The sequence below is a fragment of the Centrocercus urophasianus genome, unplaced genomic scaffold, assembly GCF_019232065.1.
Source record: "Centrocercus urophasianus isolate 14NV4802_14NV808 unplaced genomic scaffold, USGS_Curo_1.0 seq_22, whole genome shotgun sequence".
Taxonomy (NCBI): domain Eukaryota; kingdom Metazoa; phylum Chordata; class Aves; order Galliformes; family Phasianidae; genus Centrocercus; species Centrocercus urophasianus.
Genome location: NW_024884778.1, coordinates 7,892,828 through 7,917,969, shown reverse-complemented (window position 1 = coordinate 7,917,969; position 25,142 = coordinate 7,892,828). Strand labels below are relative to the sequence as shown.

The following is a 25,142-nucleotide window of genomic DNA, read 5'->3' as shown; positions in this document are numbered from 1 at the left end:
AATGCCCCCTCAGTGACCAGAAGGGGTGGACCCAGAGTCCACCCTCATTTAAGGGTTAGCAGCAAAGGGGACAATATTTCTTTTTTGGGATGGTACCCTGCTTGAGTCTCTACCAGTCTTAGGAAAGAGTAAGCTGCTTTCTCCTGTATTGCTTTCTAAGCTAAATCATGATTAATAACTTTATAATTAGGTTCCTGTCCTGGAAGAAGGCACTATCACACCTTCCACTGGTGCATGGGTTTTGATTTAACAAATAGTGTTGTGCCCTTGGTAACTGTTGTAGCTTCCATGGAAATTAGTAGGAGGTATTTCTTTCCATAGTGGTAATATAGAAGCTGCTGCAAGTATGTTCTGGTTGTGTATTTTACTTAATGAGTTCTAAGAAACATCTGGTAAAGATACCTTAGTTTTTGAAACTACTTAAAGAAATGTTAATATTCAAAACCACTGAAATAATTTAAAAAAAAAAAAAAAATTAGAACTTCAGGGAAAATACTGTAGATTTAGACTTACTGGTGGGAAACAAGAATTCCAGGTTGTTGTATCATCACTGCTTGTACTCATGTTAACGTTACAGTTGTCTATCTGTGATGCACTCAACCCATGTGAGGTTCCTGTATCCTTCAATTCTTCACTTTGTTGCCTCTTCATGCTAGCCAGCATCTGCAGTTCGGATGCACTCAGTCTGCTTGACTGGTAGTTCTTCCAGTCATACTCCTGTGAAACAAAATAGAGAAGCCAACAATGTGGACAGGATCATGGAACAGAACACATGAATGAAATGAATGCCTCTGGGGAATCTTAAAGAAGCTGCAATGCTAGAAGGGAATCAAAATGTTTAGTAGAATAGATTAGTTAACACATTTCTGCTCAGCTATGAAGACCAGGCACGCGTTGATACAGGAAGGACGGCACAGCACTGTTAGTGACCCCGGGTTGGGTTCAGCATATTTGGTGAAGTTGCTGTTCCAGTGTAATAAAAATATGATTATTATTGTTGTTATTCTAAAAGTCTGAAAATCCTGCAGCTAAAATTGCTTAAACATTTGATACAGGTCTTGAAATAAACTTAATCATACAGTTATCGTAGAATCATAAACACCATCAACATAACGGTTAGTTATTTGTGAAACACAGCATAGAATTTATCTGGAAAGCTACATATCAGCACTAAATTTTAAAGACTACTGTAGTAATTTGCTAGTGTATACATATTAAAAAGTAATGACAATAGTAGCATTTATTTTAGGCTCAGTGGTTGAATGGCTCAGTGCATGAGCTCCACGATTAGCTCAGCTGTTACTCTTTTTTTACCTCTGGTTTTTGAGCTCCACGCTTTATTCCTGAGTCCTGTGATTATTATTACTACTTTTAATTCCAAAATAATACCTGACATTTTTTTTTCTAGACCTTTCTACACGTAAGTTAATAGTTCAGCTACTATTACTCCCTTGCTTGCTATGCACTGAGCTTGCTATTTTCTGTGTGGAAAGCCTGCCTCGCTTTGGCACATCAGTATTCTGCTACATCTACAGCTGCTAAAATTGTCATTGATCTTACTGAAGATGTGGACTTTCTGTTAATTTTCCCATGCAGAAACCTTCTGTAATTCATTTATTTAATTACAATAAGAGAGGCTTTTCCTTATTTTTCTTACCTCATATGGATCTGTTGGCATGCAGTCCTTAAAACAAAGGAATGAACTGGCACCATGCACAATAAATGCACTAGGAACTGAAAGGACATTTTGCTCATCCTCTCTCTACTAAAGACAAAACATTCCCTGACTCTGATCTTGTCTCTTATGCCAATAAAAAGATGCACAGATCTTTAGATTTTGTTTTTTACGAAAGAATTCCTGACACTTGCCTGACTTGTTGGCCTCACTCAAGCGGTCAGTCTGTTTAGTTTCTTGCAATGGTCTCACTCTTGAAGTACCGTACTCAGAAATAAGAACTATCAGCAAAGCTTTCAATCTGTAATATTCTCTACAACAAACTCCTTGTATTACAAAAGAATAGCTGGGACTGCGTGTTCTGCAGCCACTGACCACTACAGCAAAGCCTCTTCACACATTTTTCCTGATCTTGGATGATTTTCAAAGAGGGAATTTGAAAATTGAATTTGAGGAGTTTACTTTGAAACATAGAAGAAACTTCTGATGTAAAAAGTAATTTTTTGTGATACTTGTAAATTTGTCTAAAATGAATATTTCATTTAGTAATTAAAAGCTTATCTTGTCTTTTTGCTTATCTTCCCCTTATGATAAAAAGACATTTTTATTAAACTCTCAAATCCTTTGCTAGATTGACAAAACTTGTTTAAATTTATATCTATTTTTCATACATGACATCTGCATTCTTATGGACTCGAATGCTTTATTCAGGATTGTTTAATGTAGTTACACGTGCAGAAAGTTTAATTACCAGCTCTCTACGTGGTTGCAATATTACCCAGAGGGCTGCACTTCTTTCTTAATTAAAAATATTTGAACTTAATAATAGAGAACTCTATTAAAACATGAATAAAACATTGCAAGCAACTAGGTCCTTAAAATGTATTAAGCAGTTAGCAAATTGATTGCACTAAGAGTTGGTTAAACATTTGTTACTTTACCAGTCCTCTGCTTGAACAGATTAGAAGAGACTACTTCTATGTGAACACTCACTCCAATACCCATTTGTAAAAACTATTGTCTTGTATTTAATTCCTAAAACAAAGAACAGTGTTTTAAAATGGAAACAAATAATTTCATGCCCACAGCCAATGAAATTCTCCAGTGCTACCTCATGCAGTTGGCAATATTTTTCATTGATGTCTTTGGCTTCTGTCACTAATTTTGTTAACTTCCTAACTGATGAAAAATACTAACCCAGGAACTATGTCCTGTAGGACAAAGAGTACCTTGTGCTTGGATGGCTGCTCGTATCCAGAAGTTCACAACGTTGTCTTAAGGTCTCAATAATACTTACTTTCACCTACATTATAGTCTTTAATTCCCACTTTTGTTTCCTTCACAAAGGAATCCTGTGTCAAGACTCTTCACAGGAAAACATGTTCTGTTCTTACAAAATCTACTAAGCAACTTGCACAGTATAGGAGGAGGTTCTTAGAATCCATAGAGACTCAGAGGATGATGATACATAAACCACAACCCTTACACCAGTACTGGAGAGACTAAATTCATTTAAAAAACAAAACAAAAAAAAAAATGAAACACTGAAGTATCAGTGGCATGGCAATATCTGCATGTTAATACCAATGGTAGACTGAAAACTTGAACATATGCTTATCTAGATGCTCATCTTCAATGTGTTGCCCAGTTTGAACTGCTCTTGTTGGAACAGGCTGCCCAGGGAGTTGTGGAGTCAGCTCCAGTCCTTCCCTGGAGCTTTTCAGGAGATGTGTAGATGTTCCACCAAGGAACATCACTAAGTGAGCAGGATAAGGCGGTACTCAAAATGACTTTTTTCTTTCTAACACATAATTTCCAAAATGCAAGTTGCTGAATTACATCTATTGGTATCTATGAACCTCTGTGGTTTCTGACAGTATTGATTTATACGCAACAAAAAGTAGAAAACCAACCTTCAACAGACTGCGCTTGGTAAAGACTGTTATGATGAAGCCAGAATGTATCTGGATGAAAGATGTACTGTTTCTCATTTCAGGCAGTTGGTTGTATCTAACACAGCTTCTCTAAACAATCAAATTTAATTTCAAAGTAAAAACCACTTACGCAAGTCTGTGTTGTCACACACAAATTTTCCCTTGAGACTTTCTTGAGGGAGTTTTTGCTGACTGATGACTTCATTTGACCAGAAACTCCCTCAGATTTTTCAATTTTTTCAGACACATCTGGAATGACTTTAAAGAATTCGGTTTTACTTCCAGTTGGAGAAAGAGAAAAAGTAGGCTTTAAGGTTCTCTGATTGCCGACGGGTTCCATCTTTCGCCCAGCAGAACTCTGTGGTTTTGACGCCATGCTTTCCTCGAGGTTTTGTTTGCTGCATCCCATGTTCTTCCAGTTTTCATTTCTCTGTGATATCCTCTTTAATGTGTTGTCTTTAAAAACTGCTGAATCAGGCGTTCCTTGGCTGCTGCTGCTGATCTCAAGGTTCTCAGTACTCTGGATGAAGTCGCTGTTGTTGTCCTAAATTCAAGGAACAAAGTGAGTGATTTCCCCCTCGCTGTCACACAATGCTGTTTTGCACAAAATATTTGACCTTAAGATTATAAAATGGCTCTTCAATTTCTACTGCTTAATTTCAAATTGAAAAAGATTCTGAGAACCATCTGCTCTTCCTGGCAACAACCCTGAGTACCCACAAGCACTTCTCTATCTTAAGAGAACCACAGGAGAGAGAGAGAGAGAGGGAGACAGGATTATGCTTCTCAAAACATTAGCCCAGGTTTAGCATTCTGGTAACCTCTTAAACCTACATGTTATAGAATAATCAATTTCAAGAACATTTATAACAGATGTAAAACAGAAACCAAGCAAGAAGTCCATGATAACAATAAATTTCCATTGAATTACTAGTATTCTGTATTTTCACATTGCACCCACAACTTACAAATACAAGGATTAATTCTGGCTGAGATCACTTTACTCATCTCTGGATGATAGCTGAGTATCACTGAAGAATTCTGGTGGTTAGTTTATTATCCTTACATTCACACTCAACAGTGTCTCTGCGAAACCTCCCATTAATTGTGTGTGATGTTCTCTCATGCTACATCTCAACAATTAACAGCAAATCCAGGCATATGGGAAATAAACACTAGACTTGCTTTGTTGCTGCCTCAATGTTCTTATTCTCACTTATTCTCATGGAATAAGGGATGAGAGAGGCCGTGCCTTCATCTGCTGCTTCTGTATCAGATGGTACCAGTCCAGATTTAAGATACTGCAAGATTCAGTAAGACACCAAAGTATCTTTAATACACCTTTCACTGCTAAGGTCCAGTCCTACTGTGTGGTCCAAATTTGCTGCTGACTGCTGTGTGTCCAGGGTTGGATTCCACAAAATGTACATTCACAAATTACTGGAAAAAGAATCTCTTTTTTTATTTATGAAATATCGCAACAGAGGATGGTTTGCAGATATAACATGAACCTCCAATGCAATGCATTTTATAACACATCGAGTAAGAAAATACACATGGGGTGAGTAAGCATAGTGGATTCCTTGGAGTATCACTGTCTGTGGTTTGCAAAAAACAAAGGAACAGTGAATGTACAGCACGTTTTCTCTGAAGGTATACTAATGTAACTATTTCTACACTATCTAAATTGTTGCACATTTTTTAGGCACGGTATGAAATGTACAGATAGGTGAAACGTCAGCAAATTTACAGACATTTTGTGTTGCTTTTGTTCTTTGAATTTTTGTTGGATCTGAAATGATACCCACTTCAGACGTTTGTAACAACAGGTCTGTTCCCCTGCTTTCCTTGAAACACACAACTCTATTTCCCTTCTCTACTTATCATATGTTATCACCAAATCTGTGCTGGAAACCCTTATTAAGTTAGGTTAATTTGAGGTGGAAGATTACTAAAGAAAGCACTGCATTTTTTCACGCTAGAGATAAATTGTTAACTTTGATTTATCTGAAATCTAAACCTCTCCCATCTTTCCATGTCTCTTTCAGCCATATTTAACAAATCATTCTAAAACCTGAATACATATTAAATCATGATGTGGTGCCAGAAACATAAAGTTTGCTATGTTATCTACAGCACAGCATATGCACGTATGTATAGTGAAGATGAGAATGATTTCCCTGAGGAACCAGCACTTGCACTGATGCTGTATTCCTAGGAAAAAAACATGCAGATGGGCAGTTGGGCAATTGCTCGATACATAAAGCTGATTGCTCTTGCTGAGATGTAATTTTAAGAAGATCATTCTAATCACTCTTGAGGGCCACCTAGGAGGAGCAGATGGGATATGGTCCCTTTGTATGCTGAGCTTTAACACTGAGGTATCAGAGTGAAATTGCCCATCGGCTTTGGTAAGAGTGTATTATCTCAGTATATTACTCTTTTAATTGCATAAGGATGGAAAGTTTCTTTGCTGAAGGCTTCACAGCCAAAAGGGAGTTTGGCAGCAGTGGGCCTTGTGGGAACACCAGCCACAGTCACCAGGAAGAGATTTTATCCTTTACTGATTGACTCTCATAATTGAATAACAGCATTTAACTATTTCAGTGCCTCACTGATAAATGATTAAGGGAATTTATGAATACTTGCTGTTATCAGCTTCCTTGCTGAAACATCTCCTTCCCAAAAGTTACATGAGAAGTGTAATTCTAGCACAGTTGTTATGCACATCCTGCAGCTTCCAGTGCATGCAGCATAGAGTCAATATGCACTTATTTGAAATTTATCCTGGTGCAAAACCAATGGCCCATCTCTTGTATTTTACAGCGGTTTTACTTCTTCATGGATTATATTGCTTTTCCACAGATTTAATCAAAAAGTACATAATTCTCCTTTGCAGCTCCACTAACTTCAAATGTACACTGTGATGAAACTGAGATTTGCTCTCTTTAAATGTAATTTTAGAACTGATGATAGAGTGATGCAAAACACACAAAGAACTTCTGGAACTTTTGTACTTCTCTGCAATAGGAGACGCTTAAACTACAAAGGCATCCTATTTCAAAAATTATTTTCATCAGGAAATAAGTTTCACTTGTTTTTCAGGAGTAACAAAATTCATGCCCATATGCAATTGTTTCATTGTAACTGGAGATATCTGTCTTATCTTGTTTTGTTCAAGAGTACGTACCCATGTATGTTATACAGAAACACAACACGTGAATGTCAAAGAAAGCTCCAGTATACTTAAAGATAACGAAAGACAATTGTAGTATGAAGAACCAGTCACAATGTAGCTTACTTCAACATGTTAGATTAACATGCATTGTTAAAAAAATCATTGCAAGATTCACTCTAACTTAGGTAATTAAATGCTTTGTCCTGTAAGCAAGATTTGGAAATACTTATGATTTTGCTAAAGAATTTGGGTAATTTTGCATACATATCTTAAATTGTGTTAAAAACAGCTACTATTAAGTCAATGGTCTTATGTTTAACTGTCATGGCTTTTCCAGGCTCCCATTTCCTGTATTTTCAGTGCCTGAAATAAAAGTGTCTTCAGCAATTTGAATATTAAATAAGTATTCAGAATATCAGTGTAATGCTAGTCAGCTTTATAGCAAAAAGCAACAAACACATCTGTACAGGCAAGAGGATGAACATGGACAAAACAAGTCAGCTAAGTAATTTGTTGGTTCAGTGACTTCTTTAGGATGGTAGAATGGCCTAACTATCAATTATTAACGTAGTAGTTAGATAATCAGCATGCTGTAGATCTGTTTGCCACAATTCTGATGCTTTTTTTTTAATGTAATGTATCTCCGGATGCAATATCGACTTTATTAATGCAGTTTGCATCACAAGACTGTGAATGAAACAGTCTATGCTCTATTCTACCTCTGGCACATGGTCCAAGAAAGTTTTAAGTTAGTATAGCAGTGTAAATCTTTGTAGGCAAGATAGGAATACTCTTTCAGTCCCTCTTGCATCAGCCTTATAAATGATCATTAATGTTGTGCCACAGTGTTCTTCCTGTGCTGTCAAAGCAGGAGTGTTTGGTCATTGCCTTTATCTTTCTGCACTTGGCACTGAATCTCTGGGGCAGGATGACAGTATGGCAGGACATTACAGATAACATGCAATGATGTGAGATTTATAGCTTCTTGTGAGGAACAATAGATCTTTCGCAGTGCTGGGTAAGGTAAAGACCCAAGAACACCACACACTGCTTCACATTTGTCACTGGGCCTTGTCTATCCATCAAGGACCTCATGCTTTCCTGCATTACTGCTGATGTTATACAGCGTGTGGGCTTTTTCATATCCCAGGACAGAAAGCTTCCTGTGATGGATGATGGCATCTGTTAATATCAGAACAGAAAAGCAGTGAGTGCTTTGAATTTTTAGGATTTTTAAATGGGAGAGAAGCTCATCAAGGACATAGCTCTGTTGCAACTCTGTTTGTTTTCCAGCAAATGAATCCACTAGCAATACAAGCAACCCAACAATGTGCCAGCCACCTGGTGACAGCCTCAGTCTGGTCTGCTGAAGCATTAACAGACTGCCAGATGAACTGAGGCCTAGAGCTTTTAGTGAGGCACGTCACAAAAATAAGCCACTGATTGTTTACATGAGGATAACTGACAAAGAAATTATCTGAAATCCAAACAGTAACAGTTCTGTATTTTCGGTATGTTATCACATACACAGTACTGTTTGTGAATTACTAGCCTGCCTAAAACTGATCTAACTCTGAAATTCTGAAACCTTGTTGAAATAACAAAGCCTCACAGGCTTAAGTGCTGCAGATAGTGGGGAAACCCACAAAATCATAGGAAAAAAACTTGATAAAAATGTTATCTGTTGTAATTAGCATCAGGAAGATAGATTCCCAGAACCGAAGACTATTTCTGTTTCGTGTGTCCTAGCATTAGGCATCTTGGTTGTATTTTACTCCTTAGCTATAAGGAAGAGATTGGAATGCTGGGAAAAAGATTTTGTAATTGAAAATGAAATGCACCAGAATGTGTGACAAAGCTGGTGAGCAAAACAGTCTCTGCTTACAGTTCCAAAAGGCACAATGAAGCCTTATTTACTCATTCAAGTATAACAAACATGTCTTGCCAAAATCTATGATGCAGGCTTCCTTAAATTCTGTTATAAGGATGCTCAAAGAATGCTCACATCTCTGTACTGGCAGAAGGGCTGACAGAGACTTAAGTTTCTTTTGTCCTCTTGTTACAGAGGGAATGCCTTCATTTTCACCCCTGTATTCAGTTAAATACAGCAACCCGACAGAGACAAATCTACTTAAAGGTACATGGGGAAAAGATGATTTATCTTCCCTGTCTACCTGGAAGACAGAATCTCAACTTAGGAGTTTTAGGACAAAGGCTATTTTATCATGAATTGCACCTACAAAGTGGCCTACCTCTTCACTACTGTCAGTTCCTTTAAAGTTATCTTCAGTTTGGGTTTCCCCCTGGATGTGGTTACTGTCTTGCTTCAAATCCAGAGGGAAAATACAGTGTTCTGGTGATATATTTGGGGATTTCCCATGAGGAGCTGATCGAGGTCTTGATGAAAACGTGAAAATCTCTTTATGATTCATGTTGTGATCACCCATTTCATTGTGCTGATGTTCAATAGAGGTGATCTCTGGTGAGGTTACATCACAGCAAGCTGAATCTTGAGTGGCTGCGTGCTGCTTGCTCCCATCCAACTGCATGTTCTCAGTGAAACTTTCTGGAAACACCCATTCATCTGAAATGCAAAATATTTACTGCAATGTAAAACATATAAACTACACTTTATACTGATCACTCTCTTTTCTCATCAGGAAAAATAAGGTTTTTTTTTAATGCAGATGTTCTGATGTATACATTTGGAAGAGTGATGAAGGTGCACTGACAGAGATCAGGCTGTTTTCTAGGGAGGCGAGCTCAACCAAAACATTTCCTGATCAAAGCTCAAAAAATGCACAGGATACAACACATGACATGCAAACTTGTAATTTTCAGAGCTGAAAATATCTAGCTGTTAATTATTAAAATTGGCAATTGATCTTTTTCTATAGGTTTATTTTTGTGGCTGATGTTTTCCTTTCAAAAACCACAAACACTTGGTGGAAAGTTCATCATATTGCAATCTGCTGCTTCTTTATTATTGAATTTCTACACTTTCTTTTATGTCTAGAACCTATGGTTTAAATCTCAATTTCAAACTGTAGCTCTATTGCAAAAAACAGCATGACATGAAAAATGTATGAAGATATCTGTTTCACCAAGTTTCCCTGAACACTGACTGTACTAATCTGCCAATTTTGAAACAAACAATAAACTACAGAAATGGATTTAAAGATTGAGTGCACCAGATAAACACAAAAAGACCATTTTTACATTCTCATTGTTAAGTTATATTTTACTGTTTGGAATGATGACATCGAAAAAAAATGTCAATTTGATTGATTAAAACCAATCTCAAACAGCATCTGAGAAAAGGAGAACTGCTCAAGTATGCAATACTCCCTTATCTTCATTAAAGGTAGTGTGGTGTGGATTATTCACTAGATTTGGAAACTTTCTGGCTCCATAAAACAAAGTTACCAACCATATTAAAAAAAAAAAACCCTCAATAAAAAATACTAAAAACCTAATAATAAAGTAGCACTGCAATAATAAAATGCCTGCTGTCACAGAGCAGAGTAAATTTACTATGGAATTTGATTCTTTCTCAGTTTTGTTAGAAATAGTTATTACTCTGGGCAGATTCAGCTTTGGGAAAAAAAAAAAAATTGAACTAAATGAAAGCAAAAGAAAGAGAAAAATGAGAATGCTGGCAGGAATGCCTGCCTTCTTACTATGCTGCTCTGATTCTTCCAGTTTACTGAACGCAGCCAGTGAAGCTATTGAGCTGTGCTTAGCATCCTACACAGCAGTTTGTACCAGGTGAAAAGCAGGGACATAACACATCTTGTTTATTCATGGCTGGCACCTTGTGCCAGGGGAGAACATTTCTCAGTCTCTAAATGAAGAGCCCCTGTTGTCAGAAGCCTCAAGGCTTTTCATGCCTCATACTGTACAATACCAACTGCATTTTGTAAATATACAGACATCACTTTTAAACTGTAGGGGACTCTAAGAGTTGCAAGCTGAACGTGTAAATAATGCCATTTGTTTTAAGTCTCAAGAAATGAGTGATGCTATTCATAGCTCTTAAGAAGTACCTTTTTTGTGTAAATCCAATGGCCTTTTGTTTTGATCAACAACTACAGGTTTGCCAAAGGATAGGAGAGCAGGGTTCTCTCTTTGGTCGCTTAATATTGTGTCACACTCACCTGAAAACATATCTTAATTAGCCAGGTAATTGGATTTACATGTAAAAAGATGCATGCAGATACAACTGAAACCACAAGAGAAAACTTTAAGTCTGGAAGGTTTTCAAATGACATTTGCACGAGGTATTGAGTTCAGCAACTTCAGTAACCTGTAATCACTGTGCCATTTTGTTAATGGTCTACAAGATAAAGACAGGGAGAGTTTTCGACCAAACCAAATCCTATTATCTCTCAACCACAAACTACACTGCAATTTCTTTTATACTCAGCATTTACATGTCAATTGTGATGAACAATTTGGAGCATCTTCTTAGCAAAATATGTAAATTGCTATGTAATCACAACACTGCAGCAAACACGATAAATGCAAGAATGATCACCTAAACATCTAATTAGTTCTTCCACACAGTCAGACTTATGGTAAAGCTTCTAATTGCAGCCTAACATTTTAATGAAGGTTTCAACATTGCATATTTAAGATTGACAAACTATAAACAATACTTACTCGTCTTTTTTTCTTGCTAAAATATAATTTACCTTTATAAAGGTACTGTGTACCTGCTATGGAACGTTTGTTGATTTGAGCTCTGTGATAAATCTAGAAGATATAGTACATAATAGTGACCAATCTCTAAAGAAATAAAAAAAAACTACCTATGAAAGTTCTCCACTCATGAAACTTAAGGTAATATTTAGTCAAGCTAATGGCACAAGTGTAGTGCTGCCCCAAGGTGACCAAAGCTGATGGCTGCACAGGGTTTAAGAACACTAAGCGTCTGGTTATAAGAAAAGAGTTTATATGACAGATTCTTGTTGCTACAGTTTGTTTTGTATAAAAGGAGAATCAAAAATCATACATGCTTTGCTCCTGTTTAGGGAATGAGGCGTTGTGCCAATGAATTGCCATGATGTAAGTACGTATGAACACATCAGAAGTGTGAGCACTCTGCTTTTGGCTGAGTCAGTGCTCTTGAACCAAGCTTGTGGATGTTTGCTATTGGGCAAGATCAGTTGCCGGCAGTTTCTTGACTTGAACATGAACTTGAACATGAAAATCTGTTCTTCCATTCTCAGAGGCTTTCTGAGTCTGAATTGCAGAGTCTGAAATACAAGCCAGATGTATCAAATACCTGTGAACACATATGCTTTTCCTACTTGAGGTATGGAAGAACAGCATACAGGGCATTGCTCTGGGATACAAACACGAGGTTTATGGGATTACAATCCTGACAGTGTGCAGGAACAACTGCAATACAAGTTATCACAGTAACCATTGTTTCTTTGCTTTTATTAGTATTAGGATTTCAGTGTGAATGCAAATGATAAATGGTTGGTAAGGATGAGTTAGGAGTGTTTTTTTTTTCTTTTTTCTCATCTGATAATGTCAGCATATGTTTTACTTTCTTTTGTAAAGGATTTGTACAGTATTTTATGCAAATGTTGTATGGTGTAATTTTATTTAACATTAGTAGGGCCCTCATATTTTGTGTCATGCTTTATTCCCCTTTCCCTGTGAACTTTTCCTCAAAGAATGCCTACCATTTTTCCACTGTCATCTCTTGAGAAGTTCAGAACAGAGGATGGCAGATTTTTTTAATGAATGATTTGCCTATGGGAAGTTCATCAGAACATCCAGAAATAATAAGAAAAAAGTAAACATTCAATGTTTGGGGTCTTCAGTGTTAAATTTAATAGAGATTTAAAGAAAAAAATATTTTTAGTTCTTTCCCTTTAATAAAGAAAGCATGGAATTTTTCTTTTTCATCCATTCATGCACTGGTACTCTGCTTAATCCTACAAATCTTTATCAGTGCTCAGAAGCACTTTTGTTGCAGGGTATTTGATTTCCATAATCCCTACAGCACATACATTTTTATTTTATGTGAACTGCTTCTGAGGCCTTTGAAATTTACAACAAATAGTCCTCTGACCCACACAGAACGGAGATGTAAAATAATATAAAATTAGCAACATACCAGTGGTTATCTCCCATGTGTTTTTGTCTGCATTTTTTAGACATAATCTTCTATGACTGTTCTTGTCTGTTGATGGATCTTGTGGTGAGGGGAGCTGAAAATCTGTTCTTCCATTCTCAGAGGTATTCTGAGTCTGAATTGCAGAATCTGAAATACAAGCCAGATGTATCAAATACCTGTGAACACGTATGCTTTTCCTACTTGAGGTATGGAAGAACAGCATACAGGGCATTGCTCTGGGATACAAATATGTTCTGAACAGCACAGGAATTTGTGGGGCAGCAGGAATATGACAGACAAAGTCAAAATTTAGCACTATGTACAGAAGGGCAAAATACAGAAGTACACAAAACAGTCTTGCAAAACCTGCACAGTTATCAAGAATCACTGCACTAGCCCCTTACATGCACAGCATGAGGTAGACAGGAATATGTTTACCCTGCAGCTATTGTCAGCAGGTGGTGGTCCTTGGTTCAAAATGCTTACAAAACCTTCAGAGAACGAGCATTTTTTCAAGACCATATAGGAGAATAAGCCATAATTTCTCATAAATGTATTCAGTAAATTAACTGGGTAGTAAAGGATTAATAAATGAGAATTAAGTCTTACACTCTGAAGTTGGAATCCTGAAAAAAATTTGGCCATTTGTGAGTTCATTACATATTGTTCCCTTTAGACTCTTACCATTTTGATGAACATCTTTAGCTGCTTGGTGAGTATTTCTTTTATCTTCTTGACCTAAAGAATCACTGCATGGTGAGAACGACACCTCCAGTCTCTCGGTGTTTTGTAGGGATTCACTTCTTTTTCCTGAACTTTGAAGTTGGTATGATCTATTACTTTTGCTACCCACAGTCTTCGTTACCTTGAAAGACACCATCATCAGAAAAAAATATTGACACACGCGCATACATATGATGTAGCCTCACATCAATTCTGAAATATGTTTTGGGTGTAAGTCTCCTTCTTATTGGTCAATCTCTTCTTTGGTAGAAGAGGAAAAGTTGCAATGTAAGTCTTACCTCTGCAGATACCCTTGTGCTGACTCTTCTGTTTGAAGATGGAGGTGGTCCAAGTATCTTGGATCCAAATGCAATATGTGACACATCCTGAGTTTTACTGCTGTTCTTATTGCCTTGTCTTCTATTAACCAAGCGAGCTAAGTAAAGAACAATCAGTTTTAAAAATATATTACAGTACTTAGAATAAATATTAATAACTTTAAAATCAACAGAAATGAAAGAGTTATCAGTCCTAGACATACACAAAAATTACGTTCTTTATAGCACAATCCCCAGGAATTTGTACTCAAAGTTCACTATTTTTTTACTTTAAGCAAATAAGCATTTTATGGAAGAGTGTCAACATACAAGCAAGAAACTTTTGGTCCATTATACAGACATATTTCTAATCTCCTTGCTTTAAAGTTCTGTTTAAAAAGAGGCTGCAAAAGAGGAAACACGCAAGAAAACTTAAATGATTTCTGTAGAAATTGAATGGAAATCTAACCTGTAGCAGTAAGAAAAAACAGCTCTAATAAATAAATAATAGTCCTTATTGATATTTTTTAGTATTTAAAAGATTTCTGCTATAATTTTTTCAAGGAAAGAAAATGCCAACTGCTCTGCAAAATAAAAAATGATTGTCAGTGGATCCTTCTTCCCAGAGCTGCTAAATAAATTAGTGTAATCTCACATTAATTTAGAATTGAAACTTGCACTGTGTAAAGGCTTTTTTCTTGCTACAACTTTAAGTGTTAAATTACTACCTTACTTTTGAGATGAGACATCTTCAAGAAGCAAAGAGAAATCAAGTAGAAACACATTTTGTAGATTTTCTTAAGCCTTTTTATAGAATTGATTAATATTCATTCTAGATAAGTTCTACTTCCATTGCCAACACAGAAATGAAAAAAAGATCATACATTAATCACCAAATATTGTAGATTACTGTGCTAATAAGCACAAAAGAAGCCACTTTCTGCCATTAGCTTTTTCCTTTGTTTGTGATGTGACATTTGGTTCCTGCTAGCAGCTGCCATCTCACAAGATTAGATGACCCAACATCAATTTCTTTAATTTGCTGACTACCTTGGGATGTTGTTAGCTCCAATTATAAAATCTGATTTGCATGAAAATTTCTGTTTATGAACACATTAATTGACTGCAATTAATTACCTACATCAACACATAACAGTGTGTTGATGGCATAATGAAATAATATGTGTAATTAAAAGTGGATGAGACTAAAAATAATTTGGTCTTTTGAATATCAAATAAACAAAATGTTTAGTGGCTAAAAAACCCATCCTCCAACTGAAATTTACTTAAACACACCAAAGCTTCCATTTTCAAGCAAGCTTGGTGTGTGAACTTTGAAATGCACGTCTGGAAGTACATGTCATGTTTGTACGATGAGGTTAGAAATAAACGTTAATCTTTAAGCTAAAGACATTTCATTTGTTTCATTTTCACATAGGCCAGGGATGTTGAGGTTTCTAGCTTCAAACAAACTTTTTGCTGCTAGTGGTTTGGATACATCACTCACGCTATTGTACTTAATAAGTTTAATTTAAGAGTCGTTACATTTAATTTGAAGACAATAGAAAAATATAACGTGCTTTTTCAGCAAACATCTGTTATCTGTATGCATGCTGTGTGGACCCCATTCACAGTATTTTAAAACAAGAGAATACCTGTTTCTTGCATTGTTACTGGAGAACTCCTGCATTTTATTTCTGGCTTGTGAATTTTAGCCAAGTTCAGCAATTGTGTAACTTGTGGCACGTCTGGATTTAGCTGGCAGGATCGAGGCATAACACCTGTGGGCTCACCTGGAGTAAATGGCACAAGGCACGTATCTAGAATAAAAAAAATTGTCTTCACTCTCAGGTGACACTGGCATAAAATTGGCTTTACATATCTAGGTAATTAGATAACATATATTGTAGATTACCATCATTTGTAGCATTTGCTACAATTCTTAATTTTGAAGAGAATGAACATCTTAATTTTTAAGATAGTACTGTTTATGATTTTAGCCAAAGAATACCACCAATGGCTAGAATAGCCAAGTGAAACAAATTTTTTGATTTGTCAATGAACAAGTGAAACAGAGACACAAAATACATTTTGTGAATATTTTATTACAATTATAGTTTTCATTCTAATTGTGATATGCTGATTTTTAGACAAAAACTTCTGAAAATGGCCGTGGTATCACAGAATCACAGAATCATAGGGGTTGGAAGGCACCTCCAGAGATCAGTGGTACTGGAGTAGCAAATAGCAAAGTCCTGCACATGCAAATAAAAAATTGGACAAGACTTAATTCCAAACTTTGTATACACTATTCTACACTAAACCAAAAAGCTGCCAACCTATTTCTTCTTGTGACAGCAGGTACTGGTAGAACGTGATCTTACTGCTTTCCCTTTGGTAACCAATATAAACTGAGTTTATGAAAGTTGTTCTGTACAAAATAACATTTTCAGAGTCAGAACCCTTCCTGAAGTACTGATGCAAATTCTTACAAGTTCCTGTGAGCCGAGACTGTAATAAGCTAAAGAATGTTAGCCAGTTTTTCTGGAATAGGAGGAAAGTATAACTCCAAAACTAAACACAAATAATGGGTCAAGAATTGAGTATCTGATAGAAAAAAATCAGCTGTCTCGTGTCACATTACAGTAGTGGTCATACTTATGTAGCCAAGATGGGTATTAACTGCTATTTTTTCACCAAGCCCATATATTATTTACTACAGTGAGACAATACATAGTAATAAAAAAACACGTGTAACCTTCGAATTATATGGGAGTCGGAAATGAGGTGTATATCAAGCTTATATACCTCAATACCACAGGGCAAAGGAGATTAATTCTTCTTCCCTCTCCATTTCAATGATCTCATTCAAAAATACTTTCTTAGTATATGTGGTTTCTCCTTTCTACCTGCTATCATTGTAAGAATGCAGTACGCAGCATACACCAGTACTGCAGAAGAGCAACACGTTAACCTTGAGAACACTACTCCCACCACTGAGGAGGTCAAAGCAAAGAGCTCAACCCTCACCACAAGTCACACCATCACTGCACTCAGAGCTGAACTGTCCCAGCCATCTGACAGGAAAAAAAGCTTTGTCAATTAATTAACTGAAAAGTAATTAATAACAAAAAACCACTTCTATTGTTTTTCTGTAATTGAGTATGAAGAATCGTGCTATTTTTATGCAGCCAAACCTTGAGCTGAAACCTGATTTGAAGCCTTGCCTACAGAAGGAAATTCATAAGCACACAGAAAATACTAATGCCCACCAGCTGTGTAATAATCATAGAAATGATAATCCAGTAATTAAAAGTGCAATATTTTACCATGCATACAGTTCATTAAAGCTGTCTACTCATTATGTTAACTATGTTTTGGAATTCTGGAACTCATTTAGACCGTTTATGTTCACTTCAAAATCTGTTTAGAATGGACAAGAGAAAAAAAAATGTGCTGATGGAGTTAAATTAAATTAAAGCCAGCGCTGCCTCTCAGTGCAGCTTCTGCTGAGAATTTAGTGAGTTTTCTCTGTAGTCATTTAGTGAATTAATATTTTTTCCAAGCTCACAAACAAACAAAAAAATGGAGTAATCACAATGATTACCTACTCTCCCTTCCTGGTTTAGGTCTTCCAAATGCAAGACACATTTTGTTACACTTACAGTCCTGCTAAACATCTCTTCTTCAGAAACCAGAGCCCTTTGTTTCTGGAGTTTCCTTTGAAAGATACAAAATATGTCAAACTGCATTTCTGAATGCTGAACTAGACATATTTTCTTCTAAAATAAATAATGTCAGTTGTGCTTTTTCAGTTTCTCATCTATTACTGCAAATTCCAGTGATGAGTGAAGATCTCTTCCTTGGAAAAAAAAAAGATACAGCATTATGATCCCACTAACCTAGAGACCAGTATCCTCTGACCACTGTCTTGCTCTATTACAAATACGATCTTTAATTTTTCAGTCCACCATCACTATTATTTTCCCAATGAACAAGGATACTTCAGGATAAAGGAACTAGGGATCACAGACAGGTATTCACGATAGTTTGACACGATGCTGTTTTGTTCAAGTTTTGTCTTGGATCATTTAAAAAGAAATCCTTCAGCAGCAGTGAAACTCTGCAACGAAGAAAACCAGCAGTAGCCAAATGCTCTTTTCAGACACCCTCTTCTTGGCCCAAACTTTGCCTTCTATCAGAGTAAGACACTGTTGGAAAAAAATGCTCTCTACTTCATAAATCTTGTCAGAATTCCTTCAATAAGATGCTTTTAATAAAGTTGATGCTTAAGCAGAGGAACATTCATTTATTTGTCACCTGAAGTCCAACATGAACACATTTAATACACTGCCCCGTCCCTTTAATTTTCAGGTAGTCAGATAATTTTTCAAGCTGTAAATCTGAAGACCAGGAAGCTTTTGATTTTATAATATAAACAGTTATGATTAAGACTAGAAAGCAATTATAACACACCAGTTTCTTCAGCTGTATCTTGAGGCTTGGATTTTAACGTGAAGATCTTCCTCAGCTTACAGTTAGCAGAAATAATAATTCCATCCAAGGACTGGAAGATGGCTCCTCTGAATATTTCACTGGTGAATGCTACCAGGTCAATACACAAGTTGCACCACTAGAAAGAAGCAGCAAAATTATTGAATAAAACCCAAACACTTATCACTGTAGAAGCGTATTAGTGTACAGATCTCAGTAAATGAAGCCTTTGTGGAGTATTAGATCCTTGCAGGCTGTGACCCACAGTGCATAACATTTTGATATTTAAAAAGATGTTTCTGTGCAACAACTATTTATGTAAGTAACTCACTACATACGACCTAATGACTGCCAGTTCAAGTGAGCTCAGTTCCCTACCACATCCACAACACATTTTGCAGATATCTCAAAATAAGCAACTGGTGAGGAAAATGTTTAATGACCATTTTCCACTTGCATATTGTTGGTTTTTATAATACAGAAATGAGTTGCTACAGTATTTATCTGGATATGGACCGCAATAAAATTCAGTATATTCCTAGGAAAAAGGTTTTGCATAAAGCAAATAACACTAAAAAGAGAACTAACAAAATATGTCTTCTTGTGGCTTTGTGTCTTCCAGATGTAGCCTGAGATGTTTAAGAAGAGCTATGCTCACCTGTGTTTCTAACAGTTCTTCTAAAAAGGTATTCAAGACTCAAGTTCTTACAAGGTTATATGGTAACCTCCCAGGTTTTCTATCCTGCCAGGCATTATCATGTGCCCTGGCTGGGTATGGGAGAAAACAATAGGGAGAATGTGACAGCTATTGTTTTATTTTCAACAGGCTGATATATAGTGTTTTATATATTCTAGAAACTGGAGAAACCTGGAGCACATGAAAGTAGTCATCAACTATAATTGACAGCTGCAGCTCCAGCGTATGTTATAAAAGGTCACTACAGGAAAAGGTACGTGTGAACAGGAGCACTATAAAGAAGAATGAGAGACATGGCCACAGGCAGAACAGACAGTAAAAGTGACAGATAAACACAACACAAACAGTATCAATCTTGGAGAACAGTATTAAGTGGCTCTCATACCATCCAGTAGGTGGGACACACACATATTGTGCATCAATTGCACTCTGAAGCAAACAGTAATTTCAACAGGTCTGTAGACTTATATAAAATCCTTCTGATAAAAAAAGTTCTGCTCAACCACAGTTAAAGGAACACTCCCCAAATACCTACTATTTTGCGCCTGATCATAAACAGAGGAATTTTTGCATGCAGAGGGGTTACAGACAACTCCTTGTGGACTGTTGATAAATATAATCTTCTTTTAATATTTCCTAAATCAGTTATCCTGCAAAATAAAAGCAGGAGAGAATAGGATGGATCTTTGTCAATTCAATAACCCAGTATCTTTAGCAATCACAAAAAAACCCTATTCTTCTTATGCAGAACCTTTGTGTCAGTGATAGCAAATAGAGAATTTAAGAATTCCTTTCTACAAGATGAGTAATGAGATTTCTTTCTCAAATTCAACCTTGGTGGTGATATTCCTGCATATATAAAATCACTTTACATGCTAATTTTATTTCAACAGTCTACACTCTTTCCTAGATTTCCATAGCTCTTTAGACTATGAAAGAATTCAATTTGTTTGAAGTGAGAACCCAGTAGCCTTTAATAATCACACTTGTTTCTTCCCCTTAAGCTTGTGTTATCTTGGGATACACTGTCACCTTCTAACTAGAAAAACATTATTTGCTTTCCTTTCCTGAAAAGAGCCCCTGTCATTCTTAAACATAAGACCGTCTGCTCATTTCACTTTCTGACACACACCTTCGTGTACAACATAATACAGAAGTGCATCGTTCACTATTCAGGTCGTCTCACAATGACACTAAGGACACTGAATTGAACACTTGTAATAGATTTAGACCACAGCCATGATCACAAATACTAGGTTTGCATTCAACTGATAAAGAGACTGCTTATGTTCTGCTTTCTTCAAGTCCTGACAGCAGCAGAACGTTGATACTGGCCCACAGCACCACTCTATGATACTGAATAACAGACCTTAAAGGCTGCAGTCTCTGTGGGGAAATCACGATAAATTTTCTTGTATTTCTGAACAACCCCATTTCTAACAGATGGGTATTTCTCTATAATTAGCAGCCCCTCTGAGAAGGTGACAAATAATTACTGTAAACAACTTTCTGTCACTATTATTTTTTTAAAAAGTAATTACTCATAAATAATTATGATTTAAATTCTGGGCTTGTGAGACTTTAAATTGAAATTGTGAGAGTACCCTGTAGATTACTTCTTTTTCTTTTTTAAACAAAAATATTTTTAATTAGTAAGGACTACCTGCTGCTGAGCTGATGAAATGCTGTCATCCAAAATTTCCTGATAAACATTCTGAAATGTTCTCAGGATTCCTGGGGTCAAGTGAGAAAGGCATCCACTCTGCTGTGTTACATTTTACATCTATTTTTGGCAATTCAAGACTTCAACAAGGAGATCATTCAGTACAAGACAATTGCAATTAAGTGAATACCAAAGGGTTCTACTAGATAAAAACATAGAAGTTCCTTCTATTTTCCCGCTAATGTTGTGAACATCACACAAAGTAAAAGAGGTCCAGAGGCCTTCCAGAACTTGCTGGATCTTCGCTCTCCCATTCTGATTTATTCATCCTCATAAGACTGGTTGGTGAATCAAAACAGAACTGAAGAGTCTACTAGCAGTTTCTTTTGAGAGATCAGTAGTTCCACAAATAAACTGAATGCATCTTGAAGAAAGAAATATCATTTCTGTGCCAGAGTACAGCATTATGTCCTCAGCACTGCCATCAACAGGACATTTCAGTATCAGCTGCATGTATATTTATGAATGGATGAATGATACCATCAAGCTCTTGAAAAGTGCTTTCATCACAAGATCTTAAAGTGTCTTACAATGGTAGGATTCTGGGCTTGATTTTACTTTTGATGAAATTGGGGCAAAATAATTCCCCTAAGATCATCAAGTTGGCCATACAGCTAAACTTGCGCCCCAGATCCAGGCACAGCTCCATCCATCACTCTGCTTCTTTTATACACTTCGGTGAAAGCATAGGACTGCATTTTTCAGAAACTCTCCACTCTGTTCTCAATCTTGCTGCTCAGAAGTGCTGTGCAATTGAGGTGCCAAAGAATTCCAAGGAATGGCAGTAGTGGTTGTTTGAAACACCTCTAATGTCTTGGATATGCAGTTAGCTGAGCAACTAGGTTGATCAGGCAGTTGTAGGAGCGCCAAACAAAAACAGTGTTCTTGCTGAAACACACAGTTATTTGCAGTGCAAAATGCTGATATAAAAGATGTCATGACAAAACAGTACCAACCCGAACTTAAACTATGCACATCTCTGAATAACTGGCAAGAGAAACTTTTTTTCACTTCATAATATTAGTTCAAGAAATATGTTGAAATGTCATGGTTTATTTTCATATCTTTAAATTTTTATCTTTCTCCCTCCTGAAACATATTAGGTACCTTTGCAGTAAAAAGGCTATTAGTAAATGTACAGCTTAGCTACATTCCAAAGTGCAATAAAAACATGATTAGATAAAACTATGCATGTTTATATCACGCTCTGAAACATCAATCTAAAATAAGATGCTTTTTGTGATTGCATGAATGCCATAAAGAAGAGGCAAACCCTAGATATATAGTTATAAGCACACCTAAAGAAGTTTAAAACTTATTTCAGTAAATAAATTTAAAACAATAAAAATATTTATATTTTACAGTAGAAATGTGGTGAAACTTTTGGAGAAGGGGCAAAATTGAAGAAAGAAGAGGGTCTTAAAATTCTATAAAATAATTTCTTTGCTGGGACAGTAAAGAAAATTATTCGGGAAGGGGTAAAACTTCCAGACTCTTCAGTTACATTGTTTCCTGATTTTCAAAGACATATTAAAAAAAATCCATATAAGAGTTAATGTATTTTTACAACATCTGTGTTTGAGTATTTATATCTAAGGGTCAGACGTGATAGAAAAGTAATGAGACCATGTTGAGAAAAATGAGGTAGTCAACAGGAAAATCAACCTCATTTATAATAATATTCCTGTGATCAGCAGGTGCATAACTCTCCCAGCTACGGCCATTAACTGCATTCATTTCACACTTAACATCTACATTTGCAAATCATTTGAAAGTAAAATTACCTTCCAATTCAATTTTCAATTTTATTTTACATATTCTACTTTGATTGACTATTCTCCTCACAATGGTAACTGTAGCCAGATTGCAAGTAAATAGTAACAGCTACCCAAGAGTATAGATAAACTCATCTTCTCAGATTACCTATTCACTTTGTTGTATGTATAATCATTTATAACCATTTGTTAATGTTCAATTCAAGGCTTAAAATGAACTTAGAAAAAATGACATTGGACTGTTGAAGAAATGCTTCATTTATCAGGCTCACTTGTTCTTAAAATGAAAGTGTTTTTTCTCCTTATAAATGACTTAACCTGAAAGTTTACCAAACAGGAAAGTGGGTATTTTATTAATGTTGCTATGCAAGAAGCATACAATTGCCATACAATTTATTATTCACAGAAATTTCCACAGATCCTGGTCAAAATCCAGGCAGGAAACAAACAGGTACATTTTAACTATTAGTATGTTAGCATATCAGATTTTAGTCATCTTCGAGCCTTCTTGTCTATAAAAGTGATTGTTCTTCATAAATACTGGGTAGTACCAACATCCCATTTTAGAGACAGAAAGAGCAAAGGAATATCAATGGTTTTGTGATTTGCCACGGTCACAAATTCTCAAATTTGCTTTTTCAGAGACAGTTTCTATTTCATTCATGTTTTATTTTACGTAATACTTGTAAATTGGAGCTACTGAACTGGTAGCCTGATCATCTGAAATCCAGAGCACTAAGTTTTGCTGTCATTGAAACAGTTACATTGATAATCAATCAAATATCTACAGAACAAGAGATGAAAGAGAGTCACATGCTACCTGGGCCTAGAGAATAAGTTATGAAGAACCACCTTTCATTTTATATACTGAAATTTTCAATGTTGGTAATCATTTTCTGGAAACAAATAAGGAAACAAAAAACCACCCACTAAACTCTTCTTTAACAGCATCCATAGAATGGCAGTACGATCGGTGTCAGGTTCATTAAAAGAGAATGAGGAAATCTGATTGCTAGAACAGAAGTGCTTTCCAAATATAAGCCATTGTGAAGAATTGGAGACTCCTGAGCTCTTTCCGCAAGATAATCAACATATTTGCCATCGATTTCCCAACTGAAAGAACGAGCTGATATTTTCAGTGATCGAGAATAATTTGTTGTGACAGTTTCATTTCATTACTTTTAGAACTGTATACATTCCAAAAGAAACCAACAAACCAAGAAAACCAAACCAAAACATTCTTGAAACGGTCATTAATTCTTCTAACACGTTCACAGAACTTCTATTAATATGTTAACATCTTGGTTTTGACATCACCTTATCTGTGTGGCTTTTTCTCTCTCAGTTTTGTAATAAATTCTGTTTATGGGAAGTTCTTCTGAAACACAGCCAACTCTATCAATTCACTTAGAAAACTGTAACTCTAGAAAATAGTTTTTGATTTCCTCAGCATAGATGAAGTATACATGTATATATTCTAATGAGTATTAATAAGTGGAAAGTTCAGTGCAAATATCTTTTCCAGAATCAAAACAAATTACCCTTACCATGCACTTATTTATGCCTGTAGCTAATTCTGTTGTCTGTTATTCAGTTTATTGACTGTTATTCTCTGCACTTTCTTTTTCATTCCATAAATTTATCTATTTCAGAAAGACAATCAGTCCTTTCATATTTACAAAGAAAAGGTTATATTCGCACCTGCTATATGTATGTAATAAATACCTTAATCATAAACAAATGTATCACATTTAATCCATTTATTCTAATTACGGAGTTATATGAACTGCTAAAAAGTCTGCCCTTTAAAAAGAACTACATTTTCTTGCTCACACCAGATCATGTTATTTACTTTACTTGAACGTTTTGAACAACAAACTCTACCAACTAACTGGATGGCAACTGTTAGGTCATGACCTGAACCAGTGATTGAGCACCTGGCAAAGAAGTACAGCCAGCCCTGGGAGCACAGGTGGAAGCAATTCATGTGTGTGACCCTGGGTCCACCCCCTCCCTAACCGCATTTAAGGCCCAGCAGCTGCAAGAGAAGTATGTCTACTTGGAGGCTGTCTGCTTTGGAGTGTTCAGGGAGTCCTGATCCTTGGAAAGAGGTAAGTGATTCCTTCTTTATTTCTGGATTGTAACTGCTGTTGTTCTTGGGTCTAAAGCAAATATCTGCTGCTGCCTGTCCTTGCACAAACATACACAGGATTCAGTTTACTTGAAGTTACTTAAATTGATCCAGTAGTCCAAAAAAAAAAAAAAAAAAAAAAAAAAAAAAAAAAAAACGCTAACACTTCTGTAACATCACAGGACACAATCTACCACCATGTTAAGATATACTCTATTCATTAAGTCATGTACCTATGTGGTAAGTTGAAAAGGACTTGCTCCCTAGCAAGTTGAAAGTTAACAAAAGAGAACATCTCTCCCATTAGTTCCAACAGATCACGACATAATTAAGCAAAGACACTGTGGTACGGCTCAAAATAA

The 25,142-nt window shown here is 36.1% G+C and overlaps 1 protein-coding gene across 4 annotated transcripts in view; it reads right to left on the bottom strand.

Annotated features, from left to right (window-relative positions):
• The window catches only part of CFAP20DC (CFAP20 domain containing), a 61,595-nt gene that overhangs the window by 20,546 nt on the left and 15,907 nt on the right, over positions 1-25,142 (bottom strand). For 3 of the 4 annotated variants that reach the window (XM_042823299.1, XM_042823298.1, XM_042823300.1), the window contains 10 exons: positions 19,687-19,801; positions 18,437-18,593; positions 15,616-15,780; positions 13,943-14,079; positions 13,605-13,785; positions 12,921-13,067; positions 10,834-10,944; positions 9,040-9,371; positions 3,740-4,153; positions 514-717 (listed from right to left, as the gene is read on the bottom strand). In XM_042823299.1, coding sequence (XP_042679233.1) covers positions 514-717; positions 3,740-4,153; positions 9,040-9,371; positions 10,834-10,944; positions 12,921-13,067; positions 13,605-13,785; positions 13,943-14,079; positions 15,616-15,780; positions 18,437-18,593; positions 19,687-19,801 — 1,963 coding nt within the window. The remainder of the gene's footprint in view (positions 1-513; positions 718-3,739; positions 4,154-9,039; positions 9,372-10,833; positions 10,945-12,920; positions 13,068-13,604; positions 13,786-13,942; positions 14,080-15,615; positions 15,781-18,436; positions 18,594-19,686; positions 19,802-25,142) is intronic. The other variant, XM_042823301.1, reaches the window with a different exon arrangement.